Source organism: Eumetopias jubatus, unplaced genomic scaffold (assembly GCF_037043125.1).
Source record: "Eumetopias jubatus isolate StellerSeaLion01/CBP00866 unplaced genomic scaffold, mEumJub1_p1.0 scaffold_5, whole genome shotgun sequence".
In the NCBI taxonomy this organism is placed as follows: Eukaryota; Metazoa; Chordata; class Mammalia; order Carnivora; family Otariidae; genus Eumetopias; species Eumetopias jubatus.
The window spans coordinates 31,133,712-31,154,937 of NW_028274811.1; the positions used below are offsets into that span (position 1 = coordinate 31,133,712).

Sequence of the window (21,226 nt, forward strand, 5' to 3'; positions counted from 1 at the left end):
CCAGAGAATTAAGGGCAACCAGCTGTGACTCTGAAGTCAGAAAGAAAGTAGAGATTGAGAAGAGAGATGTCACATGGGCATTTTTGCCACAATCTCCCTTCTGTGACCCAAGTCTCATCTTCTCTGTATCAAAATCTTCTTATTACAAGATCAGGACAGAATAACTTCCTTCCCAAGGGAGTGATATGAAGTCGTTAAATCAGACCAGCTTGCTACACATTTCACTGCAGAGACTTTACAAGCAAACAAAATGTGATCCTTCTAACATACTGACATAACTACATCTGTCATGTTATGCTGTTGCTTCTAATAGTTATACTTCTTTTCTCCCTAAGGAATTATTTATGGCACCTATGTCAACAATTTCTTTCACTTAGATCATTTTAAAGACCAACATAAGGCAGTCCTTTTTATAAACTTGCTTACAAAGGATTTACATGATGGCAGGGAGTCTCCCCAGGCTCAATACTGCCAGAAGCTGCTCAAAACTGCTAGAAGACGCAATAATGAAAAGACGCAGAGCTTTTAGAGAAAAGAAATGAACAAAGTAGAAACTTCCCAGACGAGTTAACTTCCACTTAACATAGAGCTGGCTGACCAATGTGACAGGTTTTCCAAAACTGCACCTTCTACCCACAAACTGATGTTTTCCACTTAAATTGGTTACATTAAAAAAAAAAAGTTGGCTGTAACTGGTGTTGCCAAGACCAACCCAACATTGAGAGACTAGCTAGAAGAAATCACAGAACTCAACTCAACACTAAGTGTTGTACTCACAACTAGAGTTTAAGAGCCATGCAGTTAAGGATATGCAGTCCAATCATACCGAAAAAAAGACACAGGCAGAGTCTGGAGGAATCCATGTACAAGCTTCTTTATGCTTGCTCCCTACCATGCTCTCTCCTCTGTGATATCTCTGCCCAAGGACTCATTACTCAATGTTTTATAGGTACCCACTACCGACTACTTATCAAAATTCCAGACTCCCAGAAAGAAAAAAGGTGTTTAACATAAATCAGATTGCTTGCACAGTCTAGACAGAATGAACCACGCTTATCAGTTAAGAACACTTAAATCCAAGTGTCCCAAAAAGGGCCAATCTTGCAGGCAGCCCCTCTAAAGACAGCCCACCAGCAATTTTCATTTCAGCCAAAAAGAATCAATCTCTCTCTCATATGTATATATGTATGTAGGTGTACACATGCCCACACACACAGAATTAAAGAGCTTGTGGGTCTTTTACACCTTCAGGCAAGTTGCTCTCATTGCTTTCCTCATTAACCCTCACTGAAAGCAACTACAACAAAGGAATAGGAATTCTGTTCTAAAAGATGGAAAGCAAAGACTTTTTTATAATTCAACGCAAATCATGACATTCCTCTCTTCAAAACTCTGAAATGGTTCACCATTCATGCAGTAAAAGGCGAAATCCTTACAACAGCTTATAAGTGCCTCCATGGTCTGGCCCGTCTGATCTCATCAGCCACTCCTTTGCTCCTCTTCCATCTCCAGCCACCATGACCAACTTACTTTTCCTCAAAAGTATCAGGCACAGTCCCAACCCAGAGCTTCTGCTTTCCTAATCTTCTACCTGGAATGCTCTTGCCCTATGTATCTACACTGCTCACTCACCAATTTCCTTCAAGTCTTTCCTCAAATGTCACTTTCTCGAGAGACCCACCTAAACCACCCTATTTTAAAATGCACTCTCTTCACAAATATCCTGACTTACAGCACTCCCTACTCCTTTTTTTTTTTAAGATTTTTATCTATTTGTCAGAGAGAGAGAGAGAGAAAGAGCAAGTACAAGCAGAGGGAGTGGCCGGCAGAAAGAGAAGCAGGCTCCCTGCTGAGCAGGGAGCCCAACATGGGACTCGATCCCAGAACCCTGGGATCATGACCTGAGCCAAAGGCAGACACTTAACCGACTGAGCCACTCAGGCGTCCCAGCACTCCCTACTCCCTAACGTAATTTTTCCATACCACTCACTCATCATCTTCCAACACACCATATAATTGATTGTTTCATTGTTTCTCTCCACTAAAATAATAAGCTCTACTGAGGGCAGCGATTTTTGTCTCTTGTTCACTACTCCACTTTCAGCTGAATCATCAGGCTAAAGAGTCATAATTTTAACCTAACATAGTAAGAAATAGGGAGACACTAAATTTCAAATAATGTGAGAAAACTCATGACAGGAAAGTAACTTACTACAAATAGCTACGTCTTCTCCAAGGGTGATGGTGCCTGGGATATCAAGTCATTAGAAAATGTGGAAGGGATTTAAAATTTTCCCTGAAGAGATAAAAGAAGGCACACTCAGAGTTACTGAAGTGTTAATAAAAGGAGTTATTTACAAGGGTTTAGGCACAGGAAAATCCATAGTGTCTGACAAACATCTTGGGGCCAGCAACAGCAAGTCTGAAGTAGCTATAGGAGGGCGTGGTTACCAGAAACCAGAAAAGACCTAGAGCTCTAAGAGAGGGCCATTGGAACAGAGTTGTGGCCACTGAAAACCTGTTTGCTGAGTATGTGCATTTGGGGAACAGGAGGTACAAATACATGCACCTCGCCTTTCTCTCACCCTTAAGATCTCTTGCTGGTTTCTCCCACTGCCCAAACCCAAAAGAGAAGCCAAAGAAATATGTAGTTCTTTAAGAATCAAGCTCCCAGGGCACCTGGGTGGCTCAGTCGGTTAAGCGTCTGCCTTCGGCTCGGGTCATGATCCTGGGGTCCTAGGATCTAGCCCTGCATCAGGCTCCCTGCTTAGCAGGGAATCTGCTTCTCCCGCTACCCTTCACCTCGCTCTGGCTCTGGCTCTGGCTCTCTCAAATAAATAAATACAATCTTTAAAAAAAAAAAATCAAGCTCCCAAGAACACAAGAAAGAGAAAAGTGGAGAGTGGGCCAGGAGGGGCAAAAAGAGAATACCCAGCAATCACTTTGTAAAGCTAGCCTCAAAAGACACAATACATCACTGTGCTTACCAGCGTCTTCAACTCACTATGTTCCAAACCTAAATCTAAATCTCTTCTTTCCATTCCCAGGTGTATCACCATCCTCCTAGTCACACAGTAATTCTGATGCAACTATTCCTCCCACATACCCAGTCATTTGACAATTAGACTTTCTCAACTTCCCTCATATTCCCTATTTCCAGCGCTACCTCCTTGTTCATGCTCATTTTCCTACCTGGTTAACATGAGCGGTCTTAACAACCTTGTCACCAGAAATATCACTGTACTGTCATCTATTCTACTCTGCGCTGAGTTAATCTTCCTAAATTAAGTCTCACTACCACTACTGTTGCTCAATAACCTTTAGTGATTTCCACTGCCTGCCAGATAAGGCCCGGCCCAAACTCCTTAGCATACTACTCAAAGACCTCAGTAATGTGGTTCCAACTTCTCCCAATTTATTTCCCACAAATCCCCTTTACCCTTAGTACAAATTAGCAACCTGTATTTGGAAGCAAATCAAGTTTAGTGGGAAGAGTATGACCACTGGAATCGGTCAGACTTGGATTCAACTCCCAGCTCAAGCAGCTGGGGACCTTGGAAAAGCTACTGAACCGTTCTGAGACGAGCTTCAGCCATCAATCTATGAAGCAGAGGGTTAGCGAATGGATCCAGTCAGAACATGTGTAAAAGTAACTTGGACAATGTTTAGCACATAGGCTGCATGTCTCTGTCAGTTTGTCCCTCTACCTGAAATTATCTTTTTTTCCCCATTCTTCTCTATGTGGCCAATTTTTTTAGGTCAAATGCTGTATCCCCTACAATGCTTTTCTTGATCTTTCTTCCAACATGAAAGATATTTCTCAACACATTATTTATACCTTCCTCATAGCAACAAATACTTAAACCCTTACAGATAGCAAACATGGCTTATACCTCTCCTACTACAGTTGAAACAGCAGAAGTTTAGGAGGTTCCCACATCCAAGCTCACCCAACAAGTCAAGGGCAAAGCCTAGTTTAAAACCAATCTCAGGGGACACCTGGGTGGCTCAGTCAGGTAAGCCTCTGTCTTCGGCTCAGGTCTTGATCCCAGGGTCCTGGGGCTCTCTGCTCAGTGAGGAGCCTGCTTCTCCTTCTCCCTCTGCTGTTCTTCCTACTTGTGCTCTCTCTGACAAATAAGTAAAATCTTAAAAAAAAAAAAACTCAGTACTAAGATTGCTCTACAGACTATATACACGTCACTACCCTTTTCAAGACAGTTATTCATTCACCTCACTAACTGTGCAAATACCACATGGTTGGGGGTTGGAGGTGAAATAAAGGTATACCTTTTACTAGGCAGTCACGCCTCTTTATCAGAGGTCATAATTTTAACATTACTATGTACCAGAGAATATAGTTTAAGTCCTTTAAAAGCATTTTTCTCTCAATCTGTTCAACAACCCTGTGAGACAGGTATTACTAATAGTCTCTCCTTTTTAAAGACAAGGAAACTGAGGTTCAGGTCAACTTGTTCAATGTCACAGAACTAGAAAGTGACAGGGTCAGGAATGAAATCTGGACTATTTGACGCCAAAATGTATGTCCTTAAGGACTATGAAATATTAAATCAGATGCTTGCTCTGAGGCAAATTTTATTTGCAACATGAGCATCAAAAAAATGCACCTTTCATATGGTATCCAAACAAGAAACCAGTGAAGGAGTGAAGCCTTAATATAATCAGAGCATGTACACTAAATAACAATGAGCCGAACTCCAAATTGTTTGTATGGTGTTAACAATCTGAGATGGCGCTGTGATGCTGAAAAGGAAAGGATCCATCATTTCAAAAGAAAATGAATTTCAATCAGAATGCAAGTTATTTGAAGACAGGAACCATGTTTGTCTCACTGCTATCTATCTCTAGATTTTAGAAGTCTTTTGCACAAAGGTGATCAATACCTGATGAAAACGGTAAACACTGGGAAATAAGCATGTCATTTAAATGGTACACATCAAAGGAATAGCATGGAGGACATTAGGAGAAGGAAGAGAAAAATGAAGGGAAATCAGAAGGAGAGTTGAACCATGAGAGACTACGGACTCTGAGAAACAAACTGAGGGTGTTGGAGGGGAGGGGGGTGGGGGGATGGGTTAGCCCGGTGATGGGTATTAAGGAGGGCACGTACTGCATGGAGCACTGGGTGTTATACAAAAACAATGAAGTGTGGATCACTACATCAAAAACTAATGATGTATTGTATGGTGACTAACATAATAAAATTTAAATAAATAAATAAATGAATGGTACACATCAAAGAATTTTAGTTCACATCAGAGAATTTTAAAGATGATGACACGAACCTATTTCAGGTAGGTTTTTTGGGGGGTTTATTTTTAGCAAACCAAATTGGTAAAATAATCAAAGGAGCCTAAGAGAATCTGCCTGGGAAGAGGAGGCGCACAGATAAGAAAAGAATGCCTACCTACGAAGGTTTTTTCACAAATCCTTTCCCTCTGTGAATATTCAACTCATCTAGCTCCAAGTGCAAGCAAAAAAGTAGGTGGAAAAAGTAAGTACATGAGACTCAATTGCCCTCTTTCTACTCTGGGATTTTTTTTTTTTAAAGCAGCTTTCAAATATCTCCCTTTTATGAGAAACATTTTATCTTGTAGCATTTAAATTCTCATTTAGGGAGAATGTGAAGTTCACCCAAAAAGCAAGTTCCAATGTCAAAGACTAATGTTCTCAAACCAGTTGTGTGCCTCTATTTGAAATGAGTAATAAATTCTATTCCCCCACTAAAATCCACACATTATAATTAGCAAAAGACTATATTTAAACATCAAGAACATTCATGAAGTGCTAAAGTCAAATTCAATTTGAGGCTAATAATGCCCACTTATTTTTCAAATACTGCCTCCCCCAAAATTATACAAATGTTAACTTTATTTTTAAAATGAAATGTAGAGAACATATGACCTTTCAATTATGGCAAATTTTGCATCACAAACTGACTTAATCACTGTAGAAGTTATTTTCTAACAAAATTATATTTTAAAATCAGCTAATAAGTCAAAATATATTTATAAGATGAAAATGCAGTGAGCATACTGCTTACTGCAGCTTAATAAAAGGGATCTCCCAAAGGTGAATTACACTCTTTATGGACAGATTCATTAATACATAGGATTATCATTTCCCACTTAACACTTCGACTGTTTTGTATTTCTATCATTGAATAAGTTCTGATTTTGCTATCAATACTTGGCAAAAATCCTGAATCTTAAAATAATGCAAAAAATAAAAATGGATGATGTGCTTTTAAGGTCTACATTGCAGTCTAGTAACGCAAGAAAAAAATGTAAAGAGCCCAATACATCAGGCTCTGCATTTTGGTATAAGCTGTGGAACAGGGGGTGCCTCGGTGGCTGTCAGTTAAGCATTTGCCTTCAGCTCAGGTCATGATCCCGGGGTCCTGGGATCGAGCCCCATGGCAGGCGCCCTGCTCAGCAAGGACCCTGCTTCTCCCTCTCTCTCTGCCCCGCTTGTGCTCTATCTCAAATAAATAAAAATCTTAAAAAAAAAAAAAAAGCTGTGGAATGGCCTTTGGCCACCTCATCCACCTATTCTAAATGTCAAGACTAGTGCCAATGTCTCTTCTCTAACGTTTCCCTTGACCCACACAGAGTCACACTGCTCATATATATTTCTGACTAAAATGCCCACACTCTATCATAAATGCTTAAATTCCCACCACCCAAACTAAACTGTGGGTATCTTGCGAGCAAGGGCTCATCCCTATGTATTATTTAGCTAAGTCATGCTCAATAAATTGCTTAATTAGTTATAAACTAGTGCCAGGGTTCCTCTTGAAGGCCATTACTGAATTACCAAATAGGACTAAAAACTAACAGTATCAAATTGGAAAGGTTCTAAGCAATTAGTCTTCACATCACAGGAAAAAGTAGTCCAGGAAAAATAAGTTGACTTACCGAGATTAAATAGTAAGATCTGAATTCACGTTTCAATTGGAAATTTCCATTTGGGGTATTGCCCACCTCTGATCCAGAGTAAACCTCTCCCAGCATACCCTTTCCAGTCTGTTATTTTCTCTGCTTTCTCAAGAGCTTCTTGAGGAAGCACTTAGCAAATCGCTTAATTCAACTAAAAACAATTTCTGCACTGAAAAACCTCTATTCACACACACCTGAAATACGATGGTACAAGTTTTAGGTAGAATAAACTAGAAAAGAACCAAAAATTGTCTATTGCTATAAATAAATTCCCCGACTTCACGGTATAGTCCCTTTAGAATATAAAGGCTTATTTTTAATGTAGATACATTACATATTTTTTAATCAGCTCTCATAAACTAAAACACAAAGCTGGGAGAAAAAATGACTAAATATCCAAAAAATCCTTCTAGGGCTCTAGCAGATTTCTCAGAGATCTATACACTAGTATAACAAATAAGCTTCCAGCCAGGCTCCTGTACTTGATTTTTTTCCTCTTTTATATGTTGTAAATGGCAACACAAAGCCTGCAAAAAAGTTTTAAATTAAAAACAGAAGAAAAACTGGAAATATGCTAATCAATAAATTATGTGCGCCTATACTATAGTACACCATAAAGTCATATAAGATATATGTATCAATACAGAGGAATATCTTTGATGTTAAAATTCATATATATGCATATGTATCTATCTTGCCATGCAAAGAAAAGGATCTAGAAGTAGACAAACTGTTAAAGTTTATCTCTGGACACTGGGAGAAAACAGAAGCAATTTTTTTTTTTTTTACCTTTACAATGCTTTTTAAAAATAAGCAAAAAGATTCCTATTTCTTGTTCTCAATAGTTCCATGATCTTCAGCAAATTACTTAAATTAGGTAGCCTGTAGCTAATACACAACACACAGACAACAGGATCTCCTCATATTCTGAGGACTACAATAAATGATGCAGAGTACCTAGCACAAGGCACACAGGAAACACCATCAGTGGTACCTTTATTTCAGACAGTAATGAAATGTCTTAAGGGATAGTATGTAGCCATCATATGGAAAAACTGTGAAATACTTCTGCAATAAAAACCACTGGAGAAAACAAAAGGGGAGGAGAGCAGTATGTTCCTGAAATGATAAGGCCATTAACTGTTCTATCATGTATAATCCAGCTTTGAAAATTTTCTCTAAACACTGAATTTACCCTAAGGCTTTAAAACTGCAAGTACGTACCTTTCTCTGTATACTACAAAGAATTGAAAAATACTTACGAAATCACAAAACTGCTGCATTCTGTCTAGCACATTTAACTCTGAGTTAACCACCTAATCAACTAAATACACATGTGATCAGCAAGAACTTATCTGCAAGGATAATAATCACTGCATCATTCATCAGATCAAGAGAAAAAACCTCATTCCATCAAAAGGAGTATTTTAAGTCATAGGACAACTAAACTATGGAACATTTATGGTTGACCCTTGAACAACACAGCTTTGAACTATACAGGTCCACCTGGTGATCTTTTTCATTAAATGCAGTACAGTACTGTAAATGTCATTTTCTCTTCCTTGTGAGTTTTTCTTCTCTCTAGCTTACATTATAATACAATATATGATACATATAATATACAAAATATGTGCTAATTGACTAGGTTATAGCTAAGACAGCCAGCTGACAGGATATTAGTAGTTAGGTTTTGGGAGAGTCAAAACTTATACAGATTTTAAACTGCATGGGGGGGCGTTCAGTGCCCCAGCCCCCATTTTGTTCAAGGGTCAACTGTATAGACAATAGAAAGAGGAAGGTCTATTTGTCTTTATATATGAGTATATTATTGATATACATAAAAAATGCAAAACTATATAATCCTATTTTAAAAAATTAATTTAAGTGCCTACAAAAAAGAGCTAGCTGAATATAAACTTATTAATGATTACCCTTGAGAAGAGGATTCAGTCATATTGGTAGAATACTCACTTTTCATTTAGTTTGACTTATAACCAGTTATTTAACACTAGTAAATTTATTTTTAAAATACACCAGCCCCAAGATTCAGCAAGATTTCTGTATTTTCTATTTCCTAGTAATAATGCTATTTTCTGTGACAATCCAAATGTTATGCAACATAACATTTTTTAAATAACATATTGCAGAAAGTATGTTTCTTAGGCTTTACCTATTCTTTCAAGGGATTCTTTATTGAAAAAAATCTTACAATGTATTTTCACTTTTAATAGAAAGCATGAAACAAAGGCACATCAAAGTAACCTGCAAAGAGACATTAAGAAAAAAGCACTGTCCTACTCTGGTTTAGAGGCAATTTCTGTTGCCCTGTTTCAGATGGAAACAAAATAGGGCCTTCTGGAACAGAATAGAAGGAATTTTTCCCAACAATCAAAATCTTACACTCATTATGGTGGTTAAAATAGAAGAGACTTACCAAATGTTATCTTTCTAGGGAAAATCCATATACTGTCTAGTTGCAGTTTTGCTCAAAGCAATCCAACATCCAAAAGTCCACTTTCAGTCAGCAAAGATACAGGCATACAAAATTTAACATAAAACACCAATTCTCAAATTTGAGAAAAGCAAGCACTTAAAAGTACAGCAGCCTACCATTAAGACACTGTCACTTCTGGTCTTGAGGGGAGTAATCATAAACACCAAATTTTCAAGTATCCTCAAACCCTTTAAACCTTGCTTAAATGCAAAAATTTATCGTGAAGCAGATTTCATTAAGAAATTATGTTGAAAATCACTAAATTATAGGAACAATCAGTATAGCATTCTATAGTTATCCCTATAAACATTAAGCATTTGCGAGCTTAAGATTTATAAACCTACCATCAATCTTTAATACATAAATCTTTCAAAGCATGTTCAACTAATAATTACCACTGAATTTATCCTAAAAATCCTGTAAATGTAAAAGTTCTTCACAAGAGGAAGACAAAAAATAGGTTCATTTTTATTTTTATAATCTTTCAAATTAGATTCAAGCATGGCACAAAAATTGTATTCAGTACAGACTAGATTCTGTACCACCTCCTCTCATGAATTCTTAAATTTTAAGTAACAAGGTTCAGATAGTTCTCAAAGGTGAAAGGACTTAAAAAATACACCTGGTGGCCCCCCAAAAGAAAAAAAAACTTGTATGCCAAAAATGCTTCTATAGAAATTGACAAGAATTCCAGAAAGACTAAATACCACTATGCTTTTGCCTTCACTTAACAGCAGTCCAGATTACAGGAATCTATAAAGGTAAATACACAACAATGAAGTGTTAATATACCATAAACAGCACCTTGAGTTGCTTTTCTAATAGTCCTTTTACATTATTCAATTTACTTTTTAGAAGTCACTATGTTGGGAACACAAAATAACAATAACCTTATCAGACTTTGGAAACCCTCCAAAAAGGGGACTAGTCCAACTGACCCAGAAGAATTAGATCTTCCCGCTAAGGCTGAATAAAAGGCAAGCAGAGTAATAATTATAACGAAAACTTTAAGCATATCATTTTCTGTATCTTAGAGGCACTCAAAATACGACTACCCAATGAAGAAGCCCACATGTAGTATCGTGTTTCACTAAAAACGAAAAATAAATTTAAGGAAACTGCAGAACCATTTTAAAACGAAACATTTGACTATATTTACTCGTGCAAAAGCACCTATCCCATTTGTCATAGAGGTATACTCAAGTTATCTGTACCAAACATCAGCTATTTTTTGTCAAAGTGACTACTGAGCAGCCATAATCTCGCCTCAAAATCTTGACCTTTTTTATCTCTCGAAATGAAAACCCTTAGCAATTAAGATAAAAAAATTTGGCAAGAACTAGATATTAAGAACTATACAGTAAAAAGAACTAAGAGAATCAATGCTAAAATAGTCTTTTACTTTAAAGCCCATTAACCTCCCCTTCAGAAAGCTTACTATACATACGGGCTTTTAAATGCAATATTCAAGTTAAAAATTTTACCATAACATTTAAGTCAAGTTTACTATTTTATAGGTACTCTGAACCCACCCACCAGGTTATACATACTCTCACTCAATCATGTAAAGAATTGAATTCTTTATTTGTGATATCCATAAACGTTGCTATTCTATATTTCTATCCAGGAAGGCAATTTTCTCCTATATCATTGTTTTGTTTTGTTTTTTATAAACAACAACTTGAATTCTACTGCATGAAAGGGCTACAAATATACATTTGTTAACCAAGCAGAATACACAAATATTTTGCTTTACAACTTGCACCTAAGATACCAGTACACGTAGCTGGTTCATTAGTTGTCATAGCAATTTGGGGCCATTGCCCAAGCTATGCATAGCAGTTTACATTTTCAAATCTCTTGTAGAAAGGGCAATTGTGATATGGACTGTTAACTACATTCCCATAAAGCCCATCTTAGTTACAAGTAAATGTGTAACCAAAGTCTGCACAGGGTTTTGATGGCAAAATTTCTAAATCTGATGCAATTATCCTAAACAAGTTTTTTAAACAAATTGCTTTGCAGATTTACTGCCATTCTGCCAGTAGATGGTGCTACAAACGTTGGGGGAAGGAATTCCAAGAGGACAACAGTTCAGCTCTAGGAAAAAACGTTTAAACCTGCTCTGAAAATACAAAAATGCAATTAGTTTAAGGGTAAAATATAACCCTTATTAGTAACCATTCATTACAGACAAACCAGTAAGAGGGATGAAACTAGGCCATCTGAAAATTTTTAAACAGTTTATATGAATGAAAACACATGCTTAACACAAACTATTTCTTTTCGGACTACACAGTACATACTTTGAAGTAAATTCTCATAGAAAGAAGGACCAACCATGTCAAGATGATAAGCAAATCGCTTAGTACAAGAGATGGATGCACACAAACTTTAAAGATTTTAAAAAGCTACATCCACCACTTCAGAAGTTTTGCCTGTAAGGGATAAAATTCAACACGTCACTAGAAGGGCAACAGAAAAAAAAAAAAAAAAACCACCAAAGGACCTTTTAAGTTTCTCTAAGTACACAACAAGAATTAAGAATTAACACGAAAAATTTTTAACTAATATCCCTTAAAACGGTACGGAATGGATCCTAGAAAAAAAATGTTAGACATATACGGTCAAACACAATGATTTATTAAAAATAAAACGTAAAAATGATTTTTGTACATATGCTTTCAAATTTCAGGCATGGAATCCAAGTAGATTTCATAGAAAACGCTGTAGCCAGATATCAAGTCCTTACAACAAAGTAAACTACCCCCCCACCCCAACCCCCGCCCAGGTTTTGCTACAGAATCAGCAAGTTCACTCCCTCCCCCCCAAAAAACACAAATTAAAACAAGACATTTTGCTAGTATAAAAACGACCAAGGTCCAAGTAATAATAAAAAAATAGAGTCCATCAATGACTGTAACACAAAAATGTGTATGTGGGGCCGAGTCCATCTTCAGAGGGAGAGACAAGAGAGGTGGCAGGCAAATAGGGCAACACCCCCAAGGATAAGCAGCCTTAGAAGCGGCTCCCCCAAGGGAAAAATGGGGAAGGCGGTGGGAGAGGAAGGAACTTAGGAGTTGACCCTAGCTGGGTTGTTGAAAAGAGCTACCCCTATAGCCACTCCCAGGCATTTTTAGATTTTTTTTTTTTTTTTTTTAGAAGGAGCTGCCTCCATAACCACCTCCACCGCCATAGCCGCCTCTGTAAGGTCCACTGTTACTACGACCGCCCCAGCTGCTGCCACCGCCACCGCCGCCGCCGCCGCCCTTCATGGGCCCATAGGAGGACTGGTGCTGGCTGTAGCTGCCGAAGCCGCCGAAGCCGTTACCGTAGTCGCTTCCACCGTAGGACGAACCGCCTCCGCCGCCTCCGTAGGCATTGTAGCCGCCGCCGCCGCCGCCGCCACCGCCGCCGCCGTAACCACCGTAGCTGTTATAACCGCCGCCGCCGCCCTTAGACAGGCCGTTCTGGTCTCGACCACCGCCGCGACCCCGGCCGCCTCGGCCGCCTCGGGAGGACCGGGAACCGCCTCCGCCCCCACCGGAGTGGATATCCTCCTTGGGGACGGCCTTCTTCACTTCCACGCGATGGCCCTGGATCGGATGGAACTTGACAACCGCGGCCTTGTCGGCCGCGTCGTGATTCTGAAAATACACGAAGCCGAAGCCACGCTTCTTGCCCGACTGCTTGTCGGCAATAATCTCGGCCTTTTCTACTGTGCCAAACTGCGAGAAATGCTCGATCAGGTCGCCCTCGGCCACGTCTCCCTTAAGGCCCCCGACAAAGAGCTTCTTAACCTTGGCGTGGGCACCGGGCCGCGCTGAATCCTCCCGGGACACCGCCCGCTTCAGCTCCACCGTGTTGCCGTCCACGGCATGGGGCGAAGCGGCCATGGCGGCATCGGCCTCCTCCACATTGGAGTAGGTCACGAAGCCGAAGCAACGGGAGCGTTTGGTCTGGGGGTTCACCACCACCACGCAGTCCGTCAGAGTCCCAAAGGCCTCAAAGTGGCCGCGCAGGCCCGACTCACTCGTCTGCACATTGAGGCCGCCGATGAACAGCTTACACAACTGGGAATTCTCCATCTCCACGGCCCGGGCCTTCCCCCCGCCCTGCGAGCTCCGAGGTTTCGCCGTCGCCGTTATCGTTGGCTAAGGCCTCTTCACAGCTTGGGCCCAGCCGTTGCTGGAGCCGCCACCGCCGGTCACCGACGGGGAAGGGAAGAAGGGAAGGGGAGGGAAGGAGGAAAAAAGGAAGGGGGAGGGAAGGGGAGAGGTGCCGGCTAGAGGGCGAGCCGAGAAGACTGGAAGTCAACCAAAGCCGCCGCTACCGCCACCGCCACCGCCACCTCCGCTCCCCTATCTGGGCACCACACAAAGAGGCCGCTGAACGCGCGCGCACCCTCCCCGAGGCGTGCGTCACCGCCGACGTACGGCAACCCAAAGCTGCCCGCCAATCCCTGCGTCGCTCTCCCTAGTCCCGCCTACCGCGCCGCAGCGCCGCTCTCGGTCACAGACTCCCCGCCCTCCGCGGTCGATTCAAGCCCTCGGCCTGCGTTGCTCCCGCCACCGCCTCTACAGCCCCGCTTTCACACCCTGGCTCCCCCGTGTTCCCTGATCAGGGACTCTCCCTGCTCTCCGCACACCTCCGCAATTCATTTCCTCCCAGCCCCGCGGCTGTTCCCAGTGTTTTGCCCCCTCCCCTTGCCGTATCCCCTCGCCCAACTCCGCAGTGGCGTTCGCGCCAGCCCCTTGAGAGACATGTGGGTTCAGCCAATCACTGCGATCCGCTCGTGCCCACTTCCGTTTTCGGCCGCCGCTGGACGGGCGCGCTTCCCGGTGCGCGCTGGCCCCGGCGCCCCCTGTGTGCAGAACCTGAGAACCTGCCTGCCACCCCGACGCCTTCCCCCTCGCCCTGGGCTTGGGGGTAGGGGGGGGTGAGCGGGGGCGCGCAGGGGGCCGTTCCCAACGGATGCGGCCTGGGGCGCCACGCGCGGGCTTTTTGAAAACTTGACTGTTGGGGTTGGGGGCCTGGATTTACCCGCCGCAGTTCGGCCGGGCTGCCACACCTGGCATCCTCTCCGCCCCCCCCCCCCGTCCGCACAAAGATGGAGGGTAGAGGCCTGGTCGGGAAAGGCAGTTACAACCGTTTACTGGGGGCCCGACGCGCGGTTAAACTAAAACACTGGCACGTGGCCCTGCGCAAAAGCGAGCCCGAGGCCAGGTGAAGGGCGGCGGTGTGCCACAAGCGCTTCCAATTTCCGACCGAGGCGTGGCGCGAGACTCGCCGCCACCCTGCGGCCATCTGTGAAGCCCTTACCGACGCCCCTCTCAGCCTCCCCTCGCGCACTCCGACAGCTGGCATTTTCATTTTACTAAAGGGAACACATCGTTTTATAGGTTTACGTTAACTATGCGTTGCTTCCTTCCCAACACGTTAGCTTTTTTCAAGCATTTTATAACAAACCGGGGGCCAAAGGAGTTAAACACAAAGACATACATCAATATCACGCACCCCTGGTAAGTGCCTTACCGACCCTCACTCAGGTGCAAATGCAAGCAAGTTGTAACAGCTTCCACTTATTGAACCTTTGTGTGCCAAGCAAGATACAAGGAGCGGGACGTGGTAAATACTGAAGATGTGGTATTCCTCACTGCATCCTGGAGTATTCAGGATTGAGTGGTGAAAGAGATGGAACATGCGCTCAATCTCAGATTCAAAAGCTAGATAAAATTTCTAAAGCGACTTTACATGAGCAAAATAGAGAAGAAACAAAAAAACCACATAAGGTTCAAGGAACAGTAGTAAGTAGACTAGTTTGGAGCAAGAGGTTTTTGATAGAAAATAGTAATGGGTAAGATAGGTTTAGAGTCTTGGACATTATGGAACGCCTTGAAATTTAGACAGTAGTCAAAATTAGTTCAAAGGCATATAAATTAAGCTTCATGGCTTGAGGACAAACTAGAGTCTGGTACTACCACCTACTAACTGTGTGATCATCCAGTTGTGTGGGCAAGTCACTTAACCTTTTTTTAAAACTTAGCCAGTTTTATTATCTGAAAGTCAAAACAATTTAACACCTCCCCACTGTGGTAAAAATTAAATGAAATTCTGTATGTAAATGCACAGTGCCTGGTACATACTAAGTGCTCAATTCATCCAACAAATATACCAGGTGCTGGGAATATGGCAGTAAACAACAGACAAAACTCTCTGCCCTCAAAGACCTTACATTCTAATGGGGAGAAGCAGGTAACAAGAATGATACACAGCATGATAGTGATCAGTGTGCTCCTGATTAAAAGAGAACAGTAGGAAGCTATTACCTTTTTGTTACAGAAAAACCCACAAAATTCAGGTATGTCAGAATTTGCTAACCGACTGATGATAAAGAATGAAGAAAACAAAAGCATGCCAGTGTTTGAAATCTGGAACACTATAATTGTAGCCTGAAAGAACTACAAAATTAAGAAAGGAAACTATTTTGGAGGGAGTGGGGGAGATGATGAACATAGTTGATAATGCGATATTTATAGGGCACTGTTTTCCGGGATGCCCAAGATTACACGTCACGTGAAAGATTAGACCTTAAGAAATGTATTTTAGGGGCGCCTAGGTGGCGCAGTCAGTCAAGCATCAAACCCATTTAAGCCCAGGTCCTGATCTCAGGGTTGTGTGACTGAACCTTAGCTAGGGCTCCACCCTGGGCATGGAGCTTGCTTAAGATTTTCTCTCTCCCTCTCCCTTTGCCCTTCCCACCCCTCCTTCAAAAAAAAAAAAAAAGAAAAAGGTTGTAACAGTAAAAGATGAATTTCTGAAGGAAAGTGATTAAGACCATAACTTATCTTCTTATCCAAATTATAAATTCCAAAGTAACAGTTTTCTCCTATATTGTTTTTTAAAAATCCTCCATACCACCTAATTGGGAATCCATTATGGGTTTGATTTCTACAGACTAGGAAAGCTTCACAGAGGCATATGTCTGATTAAAAACCGTACATATAGGGGCTCTGGACTGTATAAAAATGCCAATAACCTGGGGCACCTGGGTGGCTCAGTATAGGGGAAAAAAGCACTCACGAGCCTGTGCTCACTCGCTCTATCTAGTAAATCAATAAATCTTTTTTTAAAAGCTCTTATATATAGAAAGAGTTTAGGAGATGATGGGAAGCAACACAAGCATGTTTAAGAGACATTTATGAAGCCAGGATAAATGCAAGATCATTGGGATGTTGGATTCTTTTTGGAGATTAGATTGGTAAAGGTGGACACAGTGAATATGGAGTATTATATAAAGACTTAAATGAAGCAGTCAATTTCCTACCCCTCAGATCATTCAAGAAGAAAAACTTTTTTTTTTTCCTATTTTACCTTTCAGATCATTGCCTGAGTTTGTTTCCTGGTTTTACCTTGCTTACCAGTGTGTCTCAGCCTTCCAAATCCATCCCTCTTGCAAGCTTGATTACAGAAACCTAATTGAATGTGGTGGTTACACAACTCCTACAACTCCACACTAAAAAAGGTATATTTTAGGTATATTTTACTGTACCTAAATCATACCTAGAAAAAGAAAGAGAATGGGAGAAAGGAGAAAAGGATGAACTAGGGGAGAAAGGGAAAACTATGATAACCTGTATTTCCAGAAAGCAGCAACTCCAATTATTTTAACCAACTTTTTATGACATCCAAGAGTCTCTTTTTGCAGTTAGGGTTCTGGTATGGACTTAATCGTGTCCCCACCCCAAAATTCATATGTTGAAACCCTAGCCCCCAATACTTCTGAATGTAACTGTAATTGATGAGAAGGTTTTTTAAGAAGTGATAAGTTAAAATAAGGCTATTAGCGTGGGGCCCTAATCCAATATGACTGATGTCCTTATACAAACAGAAAGATACACCAGGGGTACATGTGCACAGAAGAATGACCACATGAAGAGGCAGCAAGAGGATGGCCATCTGTAAGCCAGAGAGACTTCTCAGAAGAGCACAACACTGCTGGCACTTTGATCTTGGACCTCCAGACCCCAGAACTGCAAGAAAATTAATTTCTGTTTTGTTTTTTAATTTCTGATGTTTAAGCCACCAGCATTCTGTGGTATTTTCTTATGGAAGCTCTAGAAAACTAAGATATGTTCCATTTTTATTTACTCAAGGTACCTTCCAAAAGGGTACTTTCTGTCATTTACTATGAGCTACAGTCCTTCTAGTGAACTCTATTACAACTCAAATCAAAAGCCTTAAAATATGACCCATTTTTCCAACCAGTTATTATGCTTCTGGACATTTATGCTAAGGAAATAAGTAAGGATCTGTGTGAAGACTTAGCTACAAGGATTTCAATACTGTTCATAGTAGAAAAAAAATTTACAAACTACCTAATTTCCCTCAAATGGGTTAATTAAAAAATAATCATTTTCTAGCTAAAAATATTATGAAGTACTTAAGTTGATATTATAGAGGAAAAATAATGACTTGTGTTTGGTATGAATCTTACACCATCATGATGATGTGTGAAAGGTCACATTACTTATTTTACCAAATTTAGTCTGACTCTGAACCCCACAGTTGACAGAACGGCAAAAATGTCATTATTGGGGCTCCGCTCACATTTTTCACTCAAAGGCACTTGCCTTTCTCCACTTCCCCTCTTGGGCAATCTAAGACTAAAACTCTGAATAAAATGCTTTTTGTTTTAAAAATATAATGAAAAAAAAGAACCTGACATGTTGAAGAATCAAGGGGTCCATGCTAGTTCATATGATAATAATTATATTCAATAATAAAATAACAATTAAAATATATATATTAAAAAAGCCACCATGAGGATGGGCTTTAAAAGGGACTGTCCTGAGGCAAAATAATACACAGACCTATTTAATCTGTGGATATACTAATTGTATCTTATTTGACTGCTTGTGTATTCCTTTTCCTTGGGTACAAAATGTAGGCTTTCAGAAGGGAATTATATCAATTTCCTTCACATGAGAGGAGATATGAAAGGAGAAGGGCTTGGTATTAAAAAAATGACAGTTTCCCAAGTTTAGAAGAAGTGACCAAACAAAAGTTACAAGCTTCCAGTTAAAGATAAGTAAGTCCTGGGGATGTAATGAACCACATAGTGACTATAGTTAACAATTATGTTCTGCATATTTGAAAGTTGCTAAGAGAGTAGATCTTAAAAGTCCTCATCAAGAAAAAAACTATGTATGGTGAAGAATGCTAATTCAACTTGTGGTAAGCATTTTGCAATATATACATATATCAGGTCATTATGTTGTATGCCTAAAACTAATACAATGTTATAGGTCAGTAAAATCTCAATTTTTAAAATTAAAAATATTTTAAAAAGAAGTAACCAGAAGCTTCTGTATTTTTGTCCATTGGAGGAAACCATGGGCCAGCCAGTGTATAGCCCTACCATTCCACCCTACCCTACACACAAACACACACACACACAGGTAACGGTGGAGGCTGAACACTAATTATCTTGAAAGCAAGGTAAGCTACCTTGGTTTTGGAACCAGATACATGTTCCTGACCCCAAATGAACCTGGAATTCTTACAAGTAAAACTCTAGGAATAACAGATATTGAATTTACAGCCAGATGCATGGGTGATTGGGGTAGATTATCAGAAGCAGAGAATGGTACGAACTTAAAGTTTTGTGTCCCCCAAAATTCATACGATGAAGCCTAATCCCCAATCTTCTGGTATTTTGAGGGGGTGGTACTTTGGAAGGTAATTAGGTCATGAAAATCAGTAGATGTCTCGTGAATAGGATTAGTACCCTTATAAAAAGAGACCCCAAAATGCTTTCTTGTCTTCCTTCCATCATGAGGACACAAGGAGAAGATGGCCAACTACAAACCAAGAACCAGGTACTTATCAGACACCAAATCTGGAAGGGACCTTGATTTTGGACTTATCAGCCTCTAGAACTGTGAGAAAGAAATTTCTTTCCTTCTTTCTTTTTTTTTTTTACGAGAGAGAAAGAGAGGGAGATTGGAGAGGGAATCATAAGCAGGCTCCACACCCAGCGTGGAGCCCATGCAGGGCTCAATCTCACAACCCTGAGATCATGACCTGAGCCAGTATCAAGAGTCGGACGCTTAACTGACTGAGCCCTCAGACACCCTGAGAAATTCCTGTTGTTTATAAGCTAGCCAGTCTCTGTATTTTTCTTATAGCAGTCTGAATGAACTAGGACAGAAGACTTAACAATTTGACATTTCTCAGAATATCTCTGCCCTAAAATATACATACCCAAGTACAAAAACACATGCACAGACTCACACCAGAATATGAGCCTTCTAAAATAAAAGCATTAGCTTTTCTCCCCCAGGCTTGGCATCGAGGACTTACTTTGAGAATGGACCTACCCTATGAGACGAGAGATGCAGGAAATTTTACCTGGATTGTTTTTAGGTCCATATTCTTCTGCTATGAAAAGCAAGCTACCTATACTACAGAAATATGGAATAACCCATATAATATGCATAAGACAAAATATTGAAGAAAACTTTGTTAAACCAACTTTCAACAATTATTTAGATATTTAGTCTTGGATATTGCAGATAATCCAGTTGAAAATATAATACATTATTTTCCCATGACTAAAGAATTTATTGATGGAAGCTTACAAACTGGAAGAAAAGTTCTTGTCCATGGAAATACTGGGATCTCCAGGAGTGCTGCCTTTGTTATTGCATTCATTATGGAAACATTTGGAATGAAGTACAGAGACACTTATGTTCAAGAAAGAAGGTTTTGTATTAATCCTAATGCTGGATTTGTCCTTCAACTTCAGGAATATGAAGCCATCTAGTTAGCAAAATTAACAATACAGATGATGTCACCACTCCAGATAGAAAGGTCATCTGTTCATTCTGGACCCAGAGGCAGTTTGAAGAGAAAACATGAAGAAGATGATTTTGGAAACATGCAAGTGGTGACTGCACAGAATGGCTCACTTGAGCAACATTAGAGAGGATGTAAATTTCTATTTGGGAAGGAGAAAAATACTAGAGACAATAATAATGTAAAATGGTAAAAACACAAGTCGTTTTGTTTTTTTAATTATATGTTGCTTCCAGGCATGTTTCTCTGGAACTTGTTGAGCAACATTTTAAGAAGATGTTGGACTTCTGCAATAGATGGCCCTGATGGTTTTACTCCTTTCTTCATTTTCTTTTCTTTTCTTTTTTTTTTTACTCTTTACATTTTATTATAAACCAAGAATTTTGGACTTTCAAAGAGGTATTATTGCAATAATGCACTTTTCATACTTGAAATTTATTTGTATGATATAAAGTTATTACTTTAAACAAAATGCAAGTTAGGGGGGATGTGTTTATAAAATCTGGGTAATTTATAACAAGAATTTCCTAAAGTTTGCTAAAAATTCATTTTGTGTTCTATATATCACATTTTAAAAATAATTTTACAGTTCATTTTTATGATGGAACCTCTTATGGAAACATTAACAAATACAGGAATCTGCCACATTTCTGTTTTAGTGTACTTCAGTAGCTTCATTACCCTTTTATTTTTTTAAACTTAATACCTTATTAATAATCTTTGAATCATGACATTAGCTAACTCTTCTTACTTTAACATGATCCAAGTATTGCTTCCATTCCTATTATCTTCCTAATTTGTTTATTCTAAAGAAAAAAAACGCTTAATGAACAAAGGAAGATATTTTGCTTGGTAATACCAGATACTAAAAAACAAGGAGTTTTAGACTTTTGATTCACTTTCCTTTTTTCTTTAA

General features: G+C 40.0%; 1 protein-coding gene and 1 pseudogene across 1 annotated transcript; one reads left to right on the forward strand and one right to left on the reverse strand.

Annotated features, from left to right (window-relative positions):
* Nucleotides 1–11,015: 11,015 nt before the first annotated feature.
* HNRNPA0 (heterogeneous nuclear ribonucleoprotein A0) lies at nt 11,016–13,849 on the reverse strand. The gene has a single exon (XM_028103680.2). It carries the CDS (start codon nt 13,536–13,538, stop codon nt 12,609–12,611), a length of 930 nt encoding a protein of 309 aa, XP_027959481.1. The 5' UTR covers nt 13,539–13,849; the 3' UTR covers nt 11,016–12,608.
* A 364-nt stretch (nt 13,850–14,213) lies between these two features.
* On the forward strand, nt 14,214–20,437 carry LOC114209400 (serine/threonine/tyrosine-interacting protein-like; annotated as a pseudogene).
* Nucleotides 20,438–21,226: the final 789 nt, after the last annotated feature.

What these genes read in the sequence shown, in the direction of transcription:
- HNRNPA0 (XM_028103680.2), bottom strand. Translation starts at nt 13,538, where the DNA reads ATGGAGAATTCCCAGTTGTGTAAGCTGTTCATCGGCGGCCTCAATGTG.